The sequence below is a fragment of the Vigna umbellata genome, chromosome 10 (assembly GCF_029865625.1).
Source record: "Vigna umbellata cultivar VRB3 chromosome 10, Vumbellata_1.0, whole genome shotgun sequence".
Classification (NCBI taxonomy): domain Eukaryota; kingdom Viridiplantae; phylum Streptophyta; class Magnoliopsida; order Fabales; family Fabaceae; genus Vigna; species Vigna umbellata.
In genome coordinates, this window is record NC_142174.1 from 15,670,579 (window position 1) to 15,686,914 (window position 16,336).

Below are 16,336 nucleotides of genomic sequence, written 5' to 3' on the forward strand. Positions count from 1 at the left end.
AAGATGGTGGTACTGAAGAATGCACTCCTAAATTTTCACAATTTCCTTCCTCAGCTATAGTTATAGAAGCAAAGGGAGAAAAGACTAAGGAACATAGCATAGCTCCTAGATTCTCATCCCTGGCTATTCTCACCTTGCATTCATGGCTACATTAGTGAAACGCAAGACGTGTTCAATTGTTGCAGCAACATGGCTCGTCCTATGTATTCTTACTATGATCTGCAGTGTCAGTTTAGCAGACAGAATGTTGAAAGAAAAAGAAATGGGAAATGATGGTGAGAAAGAGAGACAAGGAGTTCTGAAAGCCATTGCAAATTTCTTGTGGGAGGAGGGAAAGTCTTCCTATGAACCTATTTGGCCGGTGAGTTCATCAAACACATAGATACGTAACGAGTAACTTTTGTAACATACATTATAAAGCATAGTACTTTGTTTTTTGTTTATCCTTGCATTCTGAAATGTGCATGCATTGTGCTGGTGGTAGAGCAGAACATGAAATTTGGTTGGAGAATTATAGTAGGATCCATCATTGGATTTTCTGGAGCTGCATTGGGAAGCGTTGGAGGGGTAGGAGGTGGAGGAATTTTTGTTCCTATGCTTGCTTTGATCATTGGCTTTGATCCCAAGTCTTCAACGGCCATTTCTAAGTGTTAGTCTCTACTATCTAGCTTGGTTTATTGCAACATTGGGTTTTTGGATTCTTCATGTCATAGCTTTGATTTCATAACCTCAGGTATGATAATGGGTGCATCAATATCAACTGTGTACTATAATCTGAGGCTCAGACACCCAACACTGGACATGCCGCTTATAGACTATGACCTGGCTTTGATATTCCAGCCTATGCTCATGTTAGGAATAAGCATTGGCGTTATATGTAATGTCATGTTTGCTGATTGGATGGTGACAGTTTTGCTTATCATCTTATTCGTAGGTAATAACTATATAACAACATCATTAATATTTGTCTCTTTTTTAATGTATTTTATGTTTTATGCGTGTGTAATTATTTACTTGACAACTAGATATTGGACATGGAAGATGGTCTGGTTGAAAGAACAAATAAACGAGTAGTTTTGAAAACTGCTGTGTTAAAAATCTAATGCAGAAAACAGCGTGTTCGCAAGGATTTTATAAAAGATTCAAAAATTAATAATAACAGAAGAATACGTACAGAAGGTAAATTTGGAGTATAGACTCTTTCATATTTTAGATATGATATTTTGGTTTATCAGAATAAATTTCTATGGAAAGAAATCTCATGAAATCTACACTTAGCAGTCAATTTAGTTATATTGTTGTATTTGGCAGTGCTTCATAATCAATTGATGCTGCAAATGACATTGTTTATGCAATATCCATGATAACCTTATTTATATTTTTCTTGCTTGCTAATGTTAATGCTAATTTGGAAATAATCGGTGTCAGCCACATCATCAAAAGCTACATACAAAGGCATAGACACATGGAAAAAGGAAACAATTGCAAAGAAGGTAAATTCGCCTTATTATACTTCCTGAAATTTTGAAGTTGAATCTCACCCATTGAAAATAATTACATGAATACTACGCTACTTGGCTTTCAGGAAGCATCCAAACTGCTGCAGGCAGAACCAGAACCTGGTAGTAAGCACCTATATACCTGACTATGATATTCATAAGAACCCTTCAGATGATTTCAAAACTGAAAATAACAACATGCAAATTAAAACCCCGTAGGAAGTAGAGAGGAAAGAGGATCCAAATTTGAATGATGAGATTTATCAGATAAAAATTAAAGTAAAAGAAAATCTCTTCAACATTTACTGTTGTAACTTGTAAACCTTTTATTACAGATGACTACAAGTCAATACCAAGTGGTCCAACTGATTCACTATTTGAGGAGGTAATCTCAAGGTTTTTTCAAGTCATTTCCATCATAATTCATCTAACTTTATCCACTAAACAAAATTTTCACGTGCACATGCAGGCCCCTCTACTAAAAAACATATATTGGAAAGAACTAGCACTCCTCGTGTATGTCTGGGTGGCCTTTTTCATTGTTCAGATTGTTAAGGTAATCAAACTGTTACATACTGTTTAGTTTTCTGATTCCTTAATCACAAACATGCTGCTGATGAGTTTCACTGTTTAATAGTTACTAATTTGTGTCTAGTAAATTCATTTCTGTGCAGGAATACAGCAAGCCCTGCTCCATCCAGTTCTGGGTTGTTAATTTCTTGCAGGTAAGATATCTTCTATTACATATTTGGGCACTGCATATCAGATAAGTTTCTGCAGTATAAAATCATTTGGTTCTATGGTTCTAAGAATCCGTGAATATATGTAACTTTTAGCTTTTTGATATATGTAACTTTCTGCAAAATAATACCATGACACGCCAAAGACTAAGTGATATTTGATTTGTCAATTCAAGGTTCCTATTGCAGTCTCCGTTACACTTTTTGAAGCCATAGGCTTGTACAAAGGAACTAGAGTGATTGCATCAAAGGGAAAGGAAATAACCCATTGGAAGATTCATCAGATTTGTCTCTACTGTTCCACTGGAATAATGGCTGGTATGGTTGGTGGACTGCTTGGTCTAGGAGGCGGGTTCATTTTGGGACCATTGTTTCTAGAATTGGGAATTCCTCCTCAGGTATCCTCTTCACCGTTCTTGAGAATCTCCCAAGAACAATCTCACCAGAAAAATATAACTTTGATTATTAAAGATTTGTTCTTTGTATTGCAGGTAGCAAGTGCTACATCAACTTTTTCTATGGTTTTTTCATCCTCCATGTCAGTGGTGCAATACTACTTGTTGGATCGTTTCCCAGTACCGTATGGTAAGTGGCAGTAAAAAAAGTTTATTTGCTATAAGAATGTGTACTGAAGCAATTTCACTAGCTGCTAATTTCATGAACATCCCAAAAAATTGTGAAACTTGCTAGTTATTTGTTTATTAATTTATTAACCTCTTTGCTTCAGCTTCCTACTTTGCTCTGGTTGCAACCTTAGCTGCCTTCGCCGGTCAGCACGTGGTGAGAAGGATAATTGTAGTTCTTGGGCGAGCATCCATTATCATCTTCATACTAGCATTGACCATTTTCATCAGCGCACTGAGTTTAGGTACTTTCTGTGATTTTAATTGGATTACATAGATTTTCGTTTCTTTTAAATTTTAATGCCCATTTCCTTTGCATCACAGGTGGAGTGGGAATAGAGAACATAATTGAGAAGATAGAAAAACATGAGTATATGGGCTTTGAAGATCTCTGTGCGTCTTATTAGAATTACTATATAGAATAGCATTATTCAAACGGTCCATTTAATTCGAGCCGTGCTTTGTATCTTATTTTCCTTTATCTCAATGTTGATGTCAAACATTTCACTTTCGTTTCTGAAAAATCATGCACAATTGTTCCTTAAAGACGAATAGGAAGAAGTGGTGTGCCACGAAAACAAAGCACTCGGGTATATTCTCTGATCAGTTAGACAGCACACCTGACATATCATGGGCTATGAATGATGAAAATAAAATTTTGGCTTTGCTATTTTATTCCTCTGTGCCTTTGATGAAAGTGAACACGTGTAATCCACCCAAGTTTGTCTACGTAATGTGGTCATGACATGACTCCCTGTTTTACGTCAAACAAAAACAATAAACAGGAATTGTATATATAGTTATTTCTTCAATAGGAGAATTGATTCGTTCTTGAAAATCAATAATAACAAACTCATATAATAATAACAAATGTCCAAATAAGATTGATTTTGTTCAAAAATTAATATTGAGTACTTAAAATTATCTTATACATCTAACCAAACATTATTTAAAACCATATGACTTAAATAAACAAAACTTATCACGTTTTATGAAAAAAATAAATACAGTTGAAATTCATTTATATTTTAATGATAATAATAATAATATTTTTCTTTTCATTTTTATCTATCGGCAAGTAAGAGTTCGCGTTATAACCTTTATATCATAATATATAATGAAAAGAAATGAGAATTATTTTTTAATATTATAACAACTAGACCTTCTTTTTATTTCTTTAAACATAGAAATCATTTTTACTCTCACAGAAGACAGCTACACCTATTTTGTAAAATACCAAATAATTGTTTCTTTTGAGAAAGTATTACTTATCAAAAGTAATCTTCATTAGCGCTATTGAAATTCTTACAATAACGTGGTCATGGTAGTTTTTTTTACTACACACGTGTGATGTTGGTAGTTAAAAGTTGTAGAGTTGTGTTCAAGAAAAAAACTTAGTATAAATTTATGGAGAAAAAGAGAGATAAGATTCGAATTGATATAAAAGATCATATACCACATGTTTTAGGTAAAAAAATATATTATAAATGATTAAATAATAATAGTTTATATGTATGTAAGTATATAATCATATATAGCCTTTTTATTTTTTAAATAACAAGTTTAACAATAAACAAAATGCTTTTAACTGACAAATTTAAACTTTTTTTGCACTATTAGTTTATTTATTTGTCAAAATAAAAAATTAACTCATTTTCGTCAATCACGAGATTCAAGATTAAAGTTTTGTTCACTTAAATAAATTTGGGAGAGAGTGGTCGAGATAATTTGAAAGAATTTGAAAGTAAATATTTTTTGTTGATTATTTAAGTAAGTTTAGAGGTAAGTGAGAGTAAATTTAGAAATAAAATTTGTAAGAATTAGTGTAAGATTTGGTTGACATGACAAATTAAAAAAATTTACTTTCAAACTCACTCTCACTTACTTTCAAATCCACTCAAATAATCAATACAAAAAATCCCGTGAAATCTCCTTAATCACTCTCTTCCAGATACATTTGCAAAAGTCTAAAAAATATGAAAGTCTGTAAAGTCTACATGTTAATATTCTAAAACAAACTCGCTGAAGTATGGAGATGGCAATGTGCTTTTGTGTTGTATAGTAATTTTCTTTATCATTCAAATCAAAACAGTATAAATATTAATTAATGCACGAGTTTTATTAAGTTATAGTTTTGTTGGATTTAATTAAATTTTAAAGTTTTTCACAGATTTATTTGTTTTTAATTGAGTTTATAATTTTTTTATATTTTTTAATCGAGTATTTATTGTTTAATTTTTTTATTAATTAGTTATGTTCATATTATTTTTTTATCTTGTCGTTTTTTCTTTCTTTCTCCATCATAGATCGAGTTAAAATCGAAGTTTAACTCATAAAATAATAAGGTCTTACAATTTTGTATAATATTTTTGGTTCGGATAGCAAACATAATGTAAAATAGCAAAATCATCCCATTGTCAAACAAAATAAATTGTGTAAATAATTGTTTTTTATATTTTTTATTAATTGAATCACATGTTCACCTTCTTAGATAAAAATTTAATTCAAATAAAACTTATACTTAATTAAAATTTAATGCAATTAAAAATATACATATGTATTATTAATCGCAATACCATTTAATTAAAAATTAATGTAATTAAAAGTATTTTTTTTCTAACTTAATTACAATTTAATGTAATTAAAAATCTACCGACACCAGCCAATTAAAAATTAAAGTAATTAAAATTTAGTTTTTTTTACGTATTTTCTTTATTTGTGAATATGTTTTTAATCAAAATAAAATTCAAATCTAATAAAGAAATTAAGGGTGTTTTCTGCTCCATCCTTCATTTTGTGACTGAATCAGTTTGAATTAAAATAAAACCTAATCAAGATTGATGAATGAGATTTTAATATAAACAATTTAATTCCAAATAGAAATTATGAGCGTTTTCTACTTCACCTTCAACCTAAACAAAAACTCGTTTAAAATAATTATAACTTGCATTTCTTCTCGTCATCTAACTTGCACTGGCTTGCTTGTATGTTCATCTCTTCACCCAAATTTAATTAAATGTAAAATTTAAGAATTGAAATTAAAAAACTTAACCTGATATATATTTTGTCGTTATGGAATTCAAAAACTACATACAAATTAATTGATTTTATTTTAGTAATTTATATAATTTTCCTGATAAAAAATTATTATTATTATATAATTTCAATTTTAACTATCTTATCATGACTTCTTAGAAAAAAAATTGTGAGATTTTGTGGATAATATAAAATAATATTATCAGCTATAGTAAAAATATTAAAAACTTAACTTTAAACTTAATTAAATTATTTCTTGATATATTAGATATGTATTATACGAATTTGACCATAAATTAGTTTCCCGAAAACTTGAATTCGAAAATGGAAGAGGAGGCTACGAACCACCAAAATGTGGCCAACCACAGCACGCGTCACCTCTTTTCACGGAATTTGGGAACCCAAACACCGCTGGTTAGCACTTCCCACAACGTGGGCCACTTTCAATAAATGACCGTACTCTATTCTGCCCTTCTAGTGGCTTTCGATAGTAAATATCGCCAAAACCAGGGTGCAATAGTTCTATTACTTTTTCCCGCCCAATTCCATACGCCATCGATAAAACTCTCAAAATATAAATAAAAACTAAAATAAAAAACTCCTCTCTCTTTATTTGGTTGTTGCTTTCTTACACGTTGGTCTTTGTCTTCAACTTCTCAGAATCTTGAGTCTTCCCTTTCGTATTTCTGGTTTTGCTCCTCCATTTCTTCACCGTTTTTATCTGCCAGGTATCGTATTACAATCCTTACGCCGTTGTTTCTGTTATTTATTGTTCGTGTTTTTGTTCGGTGATTGTACTATACGATTTTAGGGTTTGAAATGGAGACGAAGGACAAAATGAATAATGAAGAACTTGCTGTGGAGTCTCCAACTTCGGTTCTCGAAGATGAGGTCTGTTATCTGCTCTCTCTCTCTCTCTCTCTCTCTCTCTCTCTCTCACTCACTCTCTCATTTCTTCAAGTAAATCATTTTCGTGTAGAGCACTAACCTCAAGATTGAACTTGAAGAAGGCCGTTTTGTTATATGCTCCTGTCTCTCACTCTCTCATTTCTCTCACGCCCTCGCCCTCTCACACAATGTGTTATGAACGCTTCGTTTGCATCTTATCTTTATTAACTATAACGCGCATTTTGTATTGTTAGCTTTATTTGAACGGTTTTTTTTTTATGAAATCATGTTTGGCGTATATGAGGTGTTAAAACTTATTCCGCTTTTGTTCTTGTTCAGGAGGATTGTTTTTTTTTTTTTTTTTTTAATGAACTGTGACTCGCATCATGTAATGTAAGCTTCAGTTGAACGGTTATTTTAATCGAGTTAGTGTTTATCGTCGATTGGTGTTGCAAAATAGTTTTGAAACTTTGTCCTTTTTGTGATGCTGATAGAGGTTTATGTTGTTTGTGCTATATTTATTTTTAATTTGGTATAAATTGGTTTTCGATTGGTATTTGATTTTTGTTCCTATTTTATTTTTCAAATGCAAAGGATGTTTGTGCCCCCAAAGATGAAGTTCAGTTGGAGGAAGAGTTAATTGCTGATGTCATAGACGATGGGTCGTCTCTTGTATCGAAAACTATGGCGGAGGAGGAAGCGAAGTTACTTAATGCTAGGATAAAGGAAGAGGAGGTTCAGTGCGAGGAGGCACCTGACCTCAACGACACACAGTTTAACAAATTGGATGAGCTTTTGACTCAGACCAAGCTGTACTCCGAATTTTTGCTGGAGAAAATGGATGACATCACACTTGTACTATTCCCCTCTCTCTTATGCTCTTTTGATGTGATAACTTTTAATGCATGTTGGTTTGAAGTTATTGCTGCATTGTTCTTATTCTTTGAATATTTGTTCAATATTTGTTGCTAGAATGTGGGTGAACAAGTGAAAATGGAAGAGCAAGAGAGCAATCCTTCTGCAAAGAGGGGTAGGGGATCGAAAAGAAAAGCTGCTTCCCAGTGCAATACTGTCAGTACATTGTTCTCTGATGCATCGAAACTGTTTTCACGTAAACTGTCATGCCACTGTATATCATCCGCTCTATGCATGTAGGAGTTGTAAAAATGACATTATTGAGATGTATAGTTTCATCAGATAGAGTTTGATAATTGGTTTAAAGTCACAAAACACGATCATTTCTCTCCTTTCTTTATAAGCATAGTCTAATGAGCAAGTTTATTTTATTTCGTTAATATATTCTATTAATCTGCGTTGCTTGCATGCCTATTTTAACATTTATGTGTTTTCATGTTTGTAATTACTTTAGAGGAGGGCCAAAAGGGCAGTTGCTGCCATGCTAACAAGATCTAAAGAAGGTGAGGGGACTGTAGATATGAAAATGACTGAGGAAGAAAGAGTTGAGAAGGAGCAGAAAGAGCTCATGCCTTTACTGACAGGGGGAAAATTGAAGCCTTATCAACTAAAGGGTGTAAAGTGGTTGATTTCCTTGTGGCAAAATGGATTGAATGGAATTCTTGCTGATCAAATGGGTCTTGGAAAGACAATCCAAACTATTGGATTTCTCTCACATCTAAAAGCGAAAGGTCTGGATGGGCCATACATGATAATTGCTCCTCTATCAACCCTTTCAAACTGGGTGAACGAGATTTCTAGGTAGAAAGAAAGCTATTTACTGAAGACTTTGGCTACATAGTTATTATCATAATAACAATTATTATTATGCATGTTTTGTTATCTTTTGATCAATAGTTATTTTTTAACAAACGGAATAGGTTTGCACCATCACTTCCTACAATTATCTACCATGGTGACAAGAAGGAGAGAAATGAGATCCGAAGGAAATACATGCCTAGAACAATTGGCCCAAAATTTCCCATAGTCTTAACTTCTTACGAGGTTGCATTAAATGATGCCAAGAAATATTTGAGGCCATACAGTTGGAAATATCTCGTTATTGATGAGGTAAATAAGTTCAGTTGAATGTGCAAAATGTTTTTTGTTTGTCCAATGTTTTGGGTCAGCAATATTTTGATTAGAAGTCTGTATGTTTCTGTTGTTCTAACTAGATTTTGGCCTTTGAAGGGACACAGGCTCAAAAATTCACAATGCAAATTAGTAAAGGCATTGAAATACTTAACTGTTGAAAACAAGCTTCTTCTAACTGGAACTCCACTTCAGAACAACTTGGCCGAACTATGGTCTCTATTGAACTTCATTTTGCCTGATATTTTTGCATCCCTTGAAGAGTTCGAGTCATGGTTAGTATTGTTTTCTTAATGGTTTTATGATGTGCCAGCACTGAATGGAGATAGTTGAAAATATAATGCTCTATAATTTTTATGTGCTTTGTTTTTTCCTAATGAAAGATTTTTAGATTCTGATTCGGTATGCTGAATGTAAATAATTTAGACCAATTCCTATGCTTCAATGATTTTTCCTGTTTGATATATTGTTAGGAACTTCATGAATTTGTTTCAATCACTATTTTGGATGTTTCCTTAACCGTAGTTTCCTTTTCCCTTGAATCTGTTGTGTCCTATCCCTACCCCTACCCCTACCCCTGTTTCTGCTTACATATATATAAAGTCATCCATTTTTTCAAACCAGTTGTTGCTTGTCTTTTATTATGTTGCTCTTTTCTATATGATCAATTGGTTCTATGTCATTTGACAATATTGGTATTGGTTTGATGCAAATTAAAACACTAATGCATTTGTTTTACTTTCTTTTAATATAAATTAAATTCCTTGTAGGTTTAATTTGTCAGCGAAGGGCAATAATGAAGCAACCAAGGAAGAACTAGAAGAGAAACGAAGATCCCAAGTAAACTTGCTGTTCTACTCTTTTCTATTCTAATAATATGAACTGTAAGGCTACACGTGACATAATTACCTGCAGGTAGTAGCAAAGCTCCATGCTATTCTTCGACCCTTTCTTCTGCGTAGGATGAAGTCTGATGTGGAGATTATGTTGCCAAAGAAAAAAGAGATTATTATCTATGCAAACATGACCGACTATCAGAAGAATTTGCGGGATCATTTAGTTAATAAGACGTTGGGAAACTATTTAAAAGAAAAAATGTCAAGCGGTAAGATTTGCTTCCAGTGTTTGCTATCAAGCTATGTCTCAAAATTTAAAAAGAATACTATATTTCTTCTATATTACAATAATGAGGTCATTGGACCTATAAATACATGAGTATGTGGTTTATTTTTGGACATATATAGTTATTTCTGAGGATCAAATTCCTGTAATTATGATATTGTTTTTAAATACGTAATCCTATTTTAATATGAAGAGACACCTATAGTAAAGATTAAAAATATAGCAAGTATAAAATAAAAGGCTTCCTAAAGTACATAATTAGCATGATTTTGACACTGAAAACAAGGTTTTCTTTCAACCCCTCATTGTATTAATATAGATCTATATTGCATTACTTTACTGCAGGACGCCCTTTTCCTGCAAGTGCGCTTCGTAATTTGGCTATTCAGCTTAGGAAAGTGTGTAACCATCCCGATCTTATAGATCCAGACTGTGATCATACATGTAACTATCGTGCAATTGAGTGGATTAACTGATTTCACGATCTATTGTTCTTATCTAAGCTATATTTTCCTGTTTGTACAGATTTATATCCTCCTGTAAATGAAATAGTTGAACAGTGTGGAAAATTCCATTTGCTCGATCGATTGGTGCAACGTTTATTTGCAAGGAATCACAAAGTATGCTTTACAGTACTTTGTCTACATTTTCCCATTTCCTTGTTACTAAGTCTACTTATGTGTAGTTGCATTTGCTAATTTTTATCAGGTTCTTGTCTTCAGTCAGTGGACTAAAGTGTTAGATATAATAGATTATTATTTTAGTGAAAAAGGCTTTGAAGTTTGCAGGATTGATGGTTCTGTGAAACTGGATGATAGGAAACGACAGGTTTGTACCAATGCAGGAATAACACCACACAATATGATAATTCAATTCAACTTTCTGAAATTTTCTTTTCATTTTTTTCTTGTTATTGTCTTTTATTTTAGGCCTTGAATATTTTATACTCCATAGTCCTTCAGTTTCTTCAGTATATACGTCTGTTGTCGTTTTAATTAACTGTCTGGCTGTTCTTTTTTCTTAATGAAAAGATGTTTAAAACTCTTATCATATATTATTTTTGAAAAAAAAATAGAAAATCTAATTAGAGAAGTTTGCCCTTTTATTGGAAGCTAGAAAGAGTAGCTTCTGAACATAAATGTCACTACCACGAAAGGACTGTTTTTCATATATTACTTATATATCGTAGATAACAAGGGGATTAAAGATTTTTACATTTGTCTGGCAATCATGATATCTTAAATTTGTGATCACAGCCTTTTGCGCTGTTTTTTTAAGTTTTTTTTACGTGCTTCAATTTTTCCTGTAAAAGTGAAGCATTATTGGCAATTTCTATTTTAGTTACCATAATATTTGTAAATAAGCTTTTGATCAAAGAGGCTTTAAGCCTGTCTTAAACATGCTTTAAGCCCTTTTATTGTTTGCAAATATAGTTCTTAATCTCTAATCATTGATAAGTATCCTGGTCATGAACAGATCCAGGACTTCAACGATGAAAATAGCAATTGCAGAGTTTTTCTTCTTTCTACTAGGGCTGGTGGATTGGGAATCAACCTTACTGCAGCTGATACTTGCATTCTTTATGACAGTGACTGGGTACTGTTTGACACATTTCCTGTTCTGCGTTTTATCTATTTGTTTTACTGTTTTACTTATAATACACATTTTTTGAGTTCCAGAATCCTCAGGTGGATTTGCAGGCCATGGATAGGTGTCATAGAATTGGTCAAACAAAGCCTGTTCATATCTACCGGCTGTCAACTGCTCAATCCATAGAGGTACTTCAATATTACATATCGAGCTCAAGTCTCTAGTGTGACTTGTGGCTTTTTATAGAGATGGATATGACAGTCTATTTACAGGATCGCATGTTGAAAAGGGCTTTCAGCAAATTGAAGCTTGAGCATGTGGTGATTGGGAAAGGACAGTTTCATCAAGAGCGTAAAGCTGTCAATACTGATCAGATAGAGGTTAGAATTTTAGCAACTGCTATCCAATGATTTTTTATTTTTTTAATTTCTCCCACGTTTCAAAAAAGTATAACTGAATTAGCCGTCAACGGCGTGCCTTTGGTGTTTAAAGAATTTTGCTGCCAATATTTCCTTAGAATGGCCAAAATTATGTTTTGTATTGACCAGATCATTAAATGATTAATTAGTCTTTTTCGTCTCTTGTATTTGCTTGCCTGGTCATTGTAACCGGATTTGGTGGTATCCCCATTTGCTTAGGGTGTAGGGATTAGCTTAATCTAAAATTTATTCGAAGTTTTACTTTTTTTTTTATTGGATACATTTGTTTCCAGGCTTTCCTATACCTTTGTCTTAATTTGTTCTTTGTGCATTATCGAACTTTAGGAAGAGGATGTTTTGGCATTGCTTCGTGACGATGAAACAGATGAAGATAAAATGATACGAACAGATATTAGTGATGAAGACCTGGAGAAGCTCATGGATCGCAGTGATCTTATCGTCAACAACTCAGACGAACCTCCATGCAGTTCCTTTCCTCTTAAAGGTCCAGGGTGGGAGGTGGTGATTCCAACTGCGACTGGAGGTGTACTCTCTACTCTCAACAGCTAGTTTGTCGTCACTATTGATTGGCCTCAGAGCTTGAAAAACCTGCTTTTTTGTGGTGTGATATATGGCATTTTAAGATGATCGCATATGTCACGGCGGTAACGTCCTGAGGGGTATTCACTTTTGTAGATTCTTTTAACTGAACTACACGTTTTGAAATGAATACTCAACTTATTCAGTGGCGAGCGAAAATTATCTTGGGTTTGTCTTGGAATTCATTTAAAATGAAACTAGTGCGTACACGTGGGCCATATTTATGTGTTTTTATATTAAAATATTGTAAGTTTTAAAATTATGAAAGATAAATAATTATTTACATATAAAAGTTAGAAAATAGTACAGAAGAATTATATAATTACTTTTATCTATTATCTATGAGTATAGTTGTTTTAATTAAATAAGTGACAAAATTGTATGATTAAGAATGAGAATGAGTAGTATTTCTTGGATTGGGTTGTGGGCTTAATATTTTGGTGAAATACGTCGATTTTGTTTATTTATTTAAGGAAAACAGTATTAAATGAAAGGTTCATCTTTAATTAGAGGGAAAGTATACTCTATAAATAATTTCTTCTGACTGAATATACCGTGTTTAATGGGTAGATAGACAGTTGTAAAATAAATTCAACAAAATAACACATTTTGAATTCTTTTATCAACTGTCACTATTAGCCGTGGTATTATTCTGTGATAAATAAAATGGAAGAGGGCGAAGAAGTAGGTGAATCATTTGGGGCTGAACTCTAAGTCTTGAATCTCAAGCAAATCACAAAACACTAATAATTATATGATGTAGAGATGAAAAAATTACTGTTTAACTGAATAATTATAATCAAGCATTATTGTGAAATGTATTTTTACCATTAATATAGTCATTAATCATAATTCGTCACTAAAATAAATAAGTTTTAGAGGAAAAAAATGATATTTTAAAGTCTATTATGATAATATATATTTTTGTTTAATTTTGTAATAACTAAGTCTATTTCAGGCATATTTTCATCGTAATTATATATGGATAAATTGATTTACATATTTATTTAAATATCTTGCTTTTTTTTTTTCAAATTGATATATTAAAACCTTATATTTTATTTAAAGTCTTCAAATCTCTAAAGGATTGTCTTATTGAAACCCTACTTTTACTTCCTATAATATTTCGTAACATGTAATAAACTGCTTTTAAACAAATGAAAATGGGACTTGACTGAAGATTTTTTTCGCTTAAGTTGTAATAAAAAATTGATTTTAAGTCTAAAGTTTCTCTCAAGCGTGATTAAAGTATCTCTGTTTTCATATGGAAAATAAGTTTATTCTTCAAATATAAAAGTATATGTAGATTTAATTTGTTTTATTAAAAAAAATTGATGAGCTCTATTAAAAAAAGACTAAATTGATATATTTTTAAAAAATTAAAGCCAAATTTACTAGCATACAAATACAACAATTTTTGTTACGTTTAACTGATAATATAGTAATTAATCATATTTTAAAAAAGTTAGGTTTCAATAAGACTTTAAAAAATAATTTCAATATTACAATTAATTATTTTCAAAAATAACCATGAATATAGCGATTTTGAATATTAGAGTAGAGTCATACGTTATTCTTAATAAAAAAAAATTAATGTTATGTTTGGATAAGACACTTTTATAATTCAAAATAATTGAAATACATATTTAAATTGTATAATAGTTTAAATTTTGTATTTTTAAATATTTTATTTGAATAAAATAATTGAAGTATTTTATAATTCAATATTTATTAAGATTAAATAATGAATTCTTTAAAATAATATTTAAAATGTTTTACCTTATTCATCTTCCTTCTTCTCCCATCCCATTTTGATATATTCTTACTCTCATTCTTCTTGCTCGCATCATTTGATTACCCATTCATTAAAGGAACAATTACCCATTCATTAAAAAAATCCCTAGTTGGCGCTCTTTGAGGTATGTTTGTTTGAAATGTGCCTTCAATGCTGTCAAAGCAATTTTAATTTTGAATGAGTCAATTATTAAATTAATAAGAATGTTATCTTGTTTGTAGTTGTTACTGGATTAGCTCGTTTTAGATTTCATTATTCAGTTATCAGTGCAAGATTTTTACAAGTTATTTTGGAGTATTTTGATAGAAACCTACTGGTATAGAAAGATGGTCTGAACTTTATTCAATTAAAGTGACACTGAGTTACAACAAAATTACACCAGAACAGAGTGAAATTAAGTGAGTAAAAAGGTTCCCTTCCAAGATTGTTGAGAGGTTGGTCTCTCCATACCCAACCATTTTCTATCTGTTTCCCCTTCGTTTTTCCCCTATCCCATTTTCATTCTTCCGACTAGTAACTGCTAAAAAAACCAAAATTCTTGCTCTCCTCTTATAATATTTACTTATAAGAGGCCTGCCATATTTATATGCAAGCTAGATTCAGTAAAAATTGAACCCTTTTGCAATTCAAAATATTTTATACTGTTTCCTTTCTCAATTGTTTTTCTTTTATCCTTAAAAAAATCCAGCAAGTGGTATCGAAGCTCTCTTCTTGAGGGACCTATGAAAAATGGATGGCGAATCAAATTCCTCCTAAATTGCACTAATGAAGGCTTTTCTAGAGATTTTGAACTTTTGGGAAGCTGTTTGTGAGGATTTAGAAGTACTTTAGCTGTCAAACAATCCCACCATGGCCAAAATAAAAAATCATTAGAGTAAAACCTGAAAATAATAGGCAAAATCATGTCTATTTGCTGGTGTTTCAAGAACCACCTTCACTAGGATCATACAAGAAATGTGAGATTACCTGAAGGAAGAGTATGCAAGAGATGAAAGGATTTGAGACATACAAGTGCTGAGCTTGATGAGGGAATGTGAGTTCCAAAGGATGGAAGAATCTAAAACAATTAGAAAGAGTACTAAGAAAGATTGTTGGCACTGGCTTTTCTTATTCAAGAATTATCTGAAAAATTCTTGTAATAATGCCAGACAGATGAGGCGTCTATAACCACTTTGGAGAACACAAAGGACCTCTCCAAAATCACTTCAGCAAAAGTTTTATATGCCTTGCAGGTCAAAGAAGAACAAAGGCTTATGAAACAAGATCATGGTGTTGAAGCCAAGAGCCATAGAGGTAGAACATGGAAAAAGAAAAACTAGAAGGCGAATCCTCCAGCCAACAGTGAGAACTGTGCAAATAATAACAGCGAAGGAAACGATGAATAGAAAAGTTACCCAATTTGTCAGGTGTTAGAAAAGGCTTAGAATAGGCTTTGTTAAAAAGGTGTTTTGAGTTGAACCTATGTATACCTAGGTCCTAAATGTGCTGTTACTTTTTTTCTACTCTTTTGTCTCCCAGTGCATCTCAGATTACGCTACAGATTTTGTATGTGAAAACCTAAGAGTAGTTAAAAAGCTCTCTAAAATATATTTTCTCTCTTTCTATTTTTCTGAAGTTCAACATTGTGGCAGAATGGGTCACCCTTCATTTTGAAACTGTAAAGACTTGATGCTAATTGCAGTAGGCAAAGGCTGCTAAAATAATTAACCGAAGGGTGGAGGCAAAGGTTGCTAATCAAGAGGAGGTGGATTACTTGTTAATCAAGTCAAATTTGGCTTATTGACTGTGGTACTAACCGCGTGACCGAAAGCAAGGATCTATTCACGGAACCAGGCAGGCATTGCAATCACATCGAACTTTCGAGTTGGACATGAAAGTTACATTCTTGTGAAAGGAAAAGGAGCAATAACAATCTCAAACAAAGTTCATTTCTTATGTGTCGTGTGTTCCTGATCAAATTTGTTGAGTGTTGGAAAAC

At 32.1% G+C, this 16,336-nt stretch overlaps 2 protein-coding genes across 4 annotated transcripts; both read left to right on the top strand.

The window, feature by feature from the left end:
- LOC124824393 (sulfite exporter TauE/SafE family protein 3-like) lies at positions 1 to 3,537 on the top strand. 2 transcript variants are annotated; one of them, XM_088100786.1, is made up of 12 exons: positions 1 to 361; positions 490 to 649; positions 734 to 934; positions 1,429 to 1,493; positions 1,586 to 1,622; positions 1,835 to 1,884; positions 1,969 to 2,055; positions 2,174 to 2,224; positions 2,416 to 2,637; positions 2,731 to 2,824; positions 2,967 to 3,107; positions 3,187 to 3,537. In XM_088100786.1, exons 1-12 carry the CDS (start codon positions 143 to 145, stop codon positions 3,267 to 3,269), a joined length of 1,410 nt encoding a protein of 469 aa, XP_087956912.1. In that variant the 5' UTR covers positions 1 to 142; the 3' UTR covers positions 3,270 to 3,537. The 2 variants fall into 2 exon arrangements, with proteins under 2 accessions (XP_087956912.1, XP_047152776.1); XM_047296820.2 differs by having other exon boundaries at positions 2 to 361; positions 1,586 to 1,625.
- Positions 3,538 to 6,480: 2,943 nt separating this feature from the next.
- On the top strand, positions 6,481 to 12,722 carry CHR1 (chromatin remodeling 1). Of its 2 annotated transcripts, XM_047296839.2 has the most exons (16): positions 6,481 to 6,626; positions 6,710 to 6,789; positions 7,381 to 7,641; positions 7,759 to 7,857; positions 8,156 to 8,502; positions 8,622 to 8,811; positions 8,932 to 9,107; positions 9,603 to 9,672; positions 9,748 to 9,937; positions 10,300 to 10,398; positions 10,480 to 10,574; positions 10,663 to 10,782; positions 11,431 to 11,550; positions 11,634 to 11,732; positions 11,817 to 11,924; positions 12,309 to 12,722. In XM_047296839.2, exons 2-16 carry the CDS (start codon positions 6,718 to 6,720, stop codon positions 12,531 to 12,533), a joined length of 2,271 nt encoding a protein of 756 aa, XP_047152795.2. In that variant the 5' UTR covers positions 6,481 to 6,626; positions 6,710 to 6,717; the 3' UTR covers positions 12,534 to 12,722. The 2 variants fall into 2 exon arrangements, with proteins under 2 accessions (XP_047152795.2, XP_087956045.1); XM_088099919.1 differs by lacking the exon at positions 10,663 to 10,782.
- The last annotated feature ends 3,614 nt before the right edge of the window (positions 12,723 to 16,336 follow it).

Bases quoted from the DNA above. Each gene is read 5' to 3' on its own strand.
- LOC124824393 (XM_047296820.2), top strand. From the start codon at position 143: ATGGCTACATTAGTGAAACGCAAGACGTGTTCAATTGTTGCAGCAACA. The intron at 362-489 runs GTGAGTTCATCA...GTGGTAGAGCAG, and splicing joins CCTATGAACCTATTTGGCCG to AACATGAAATTTGGTTGGAG. The intron at 650-733 runs GTTAGTCTCTAC...TCATAACCTCAG, and splicing joins TTCAACGGCCATTTCTAAGT to GTATGATAATGGGTGCATCA.
- CHR1 (XM_047296839.2), top strand. From the start codon at position 6,718: ATGGAGACGAAGGACAAAATGAATAATGAAGAACTTGCTGTGGAGTCT. The intron at 6,790-7,380 runs GTCTGTTATCTG...TCAAATGCAAAG, and splicing joins CTTCGGTTCTCGAAGATGAG to GATGTTTGTGCCCCCAAAGA. The intron at 10,783-11,430 runs GTTTGTACCAAT...GGTCATGAACAG, and splicing joins TGGATGATAGGAAACGACAG to ATCCAGGACTTCAACGATGA.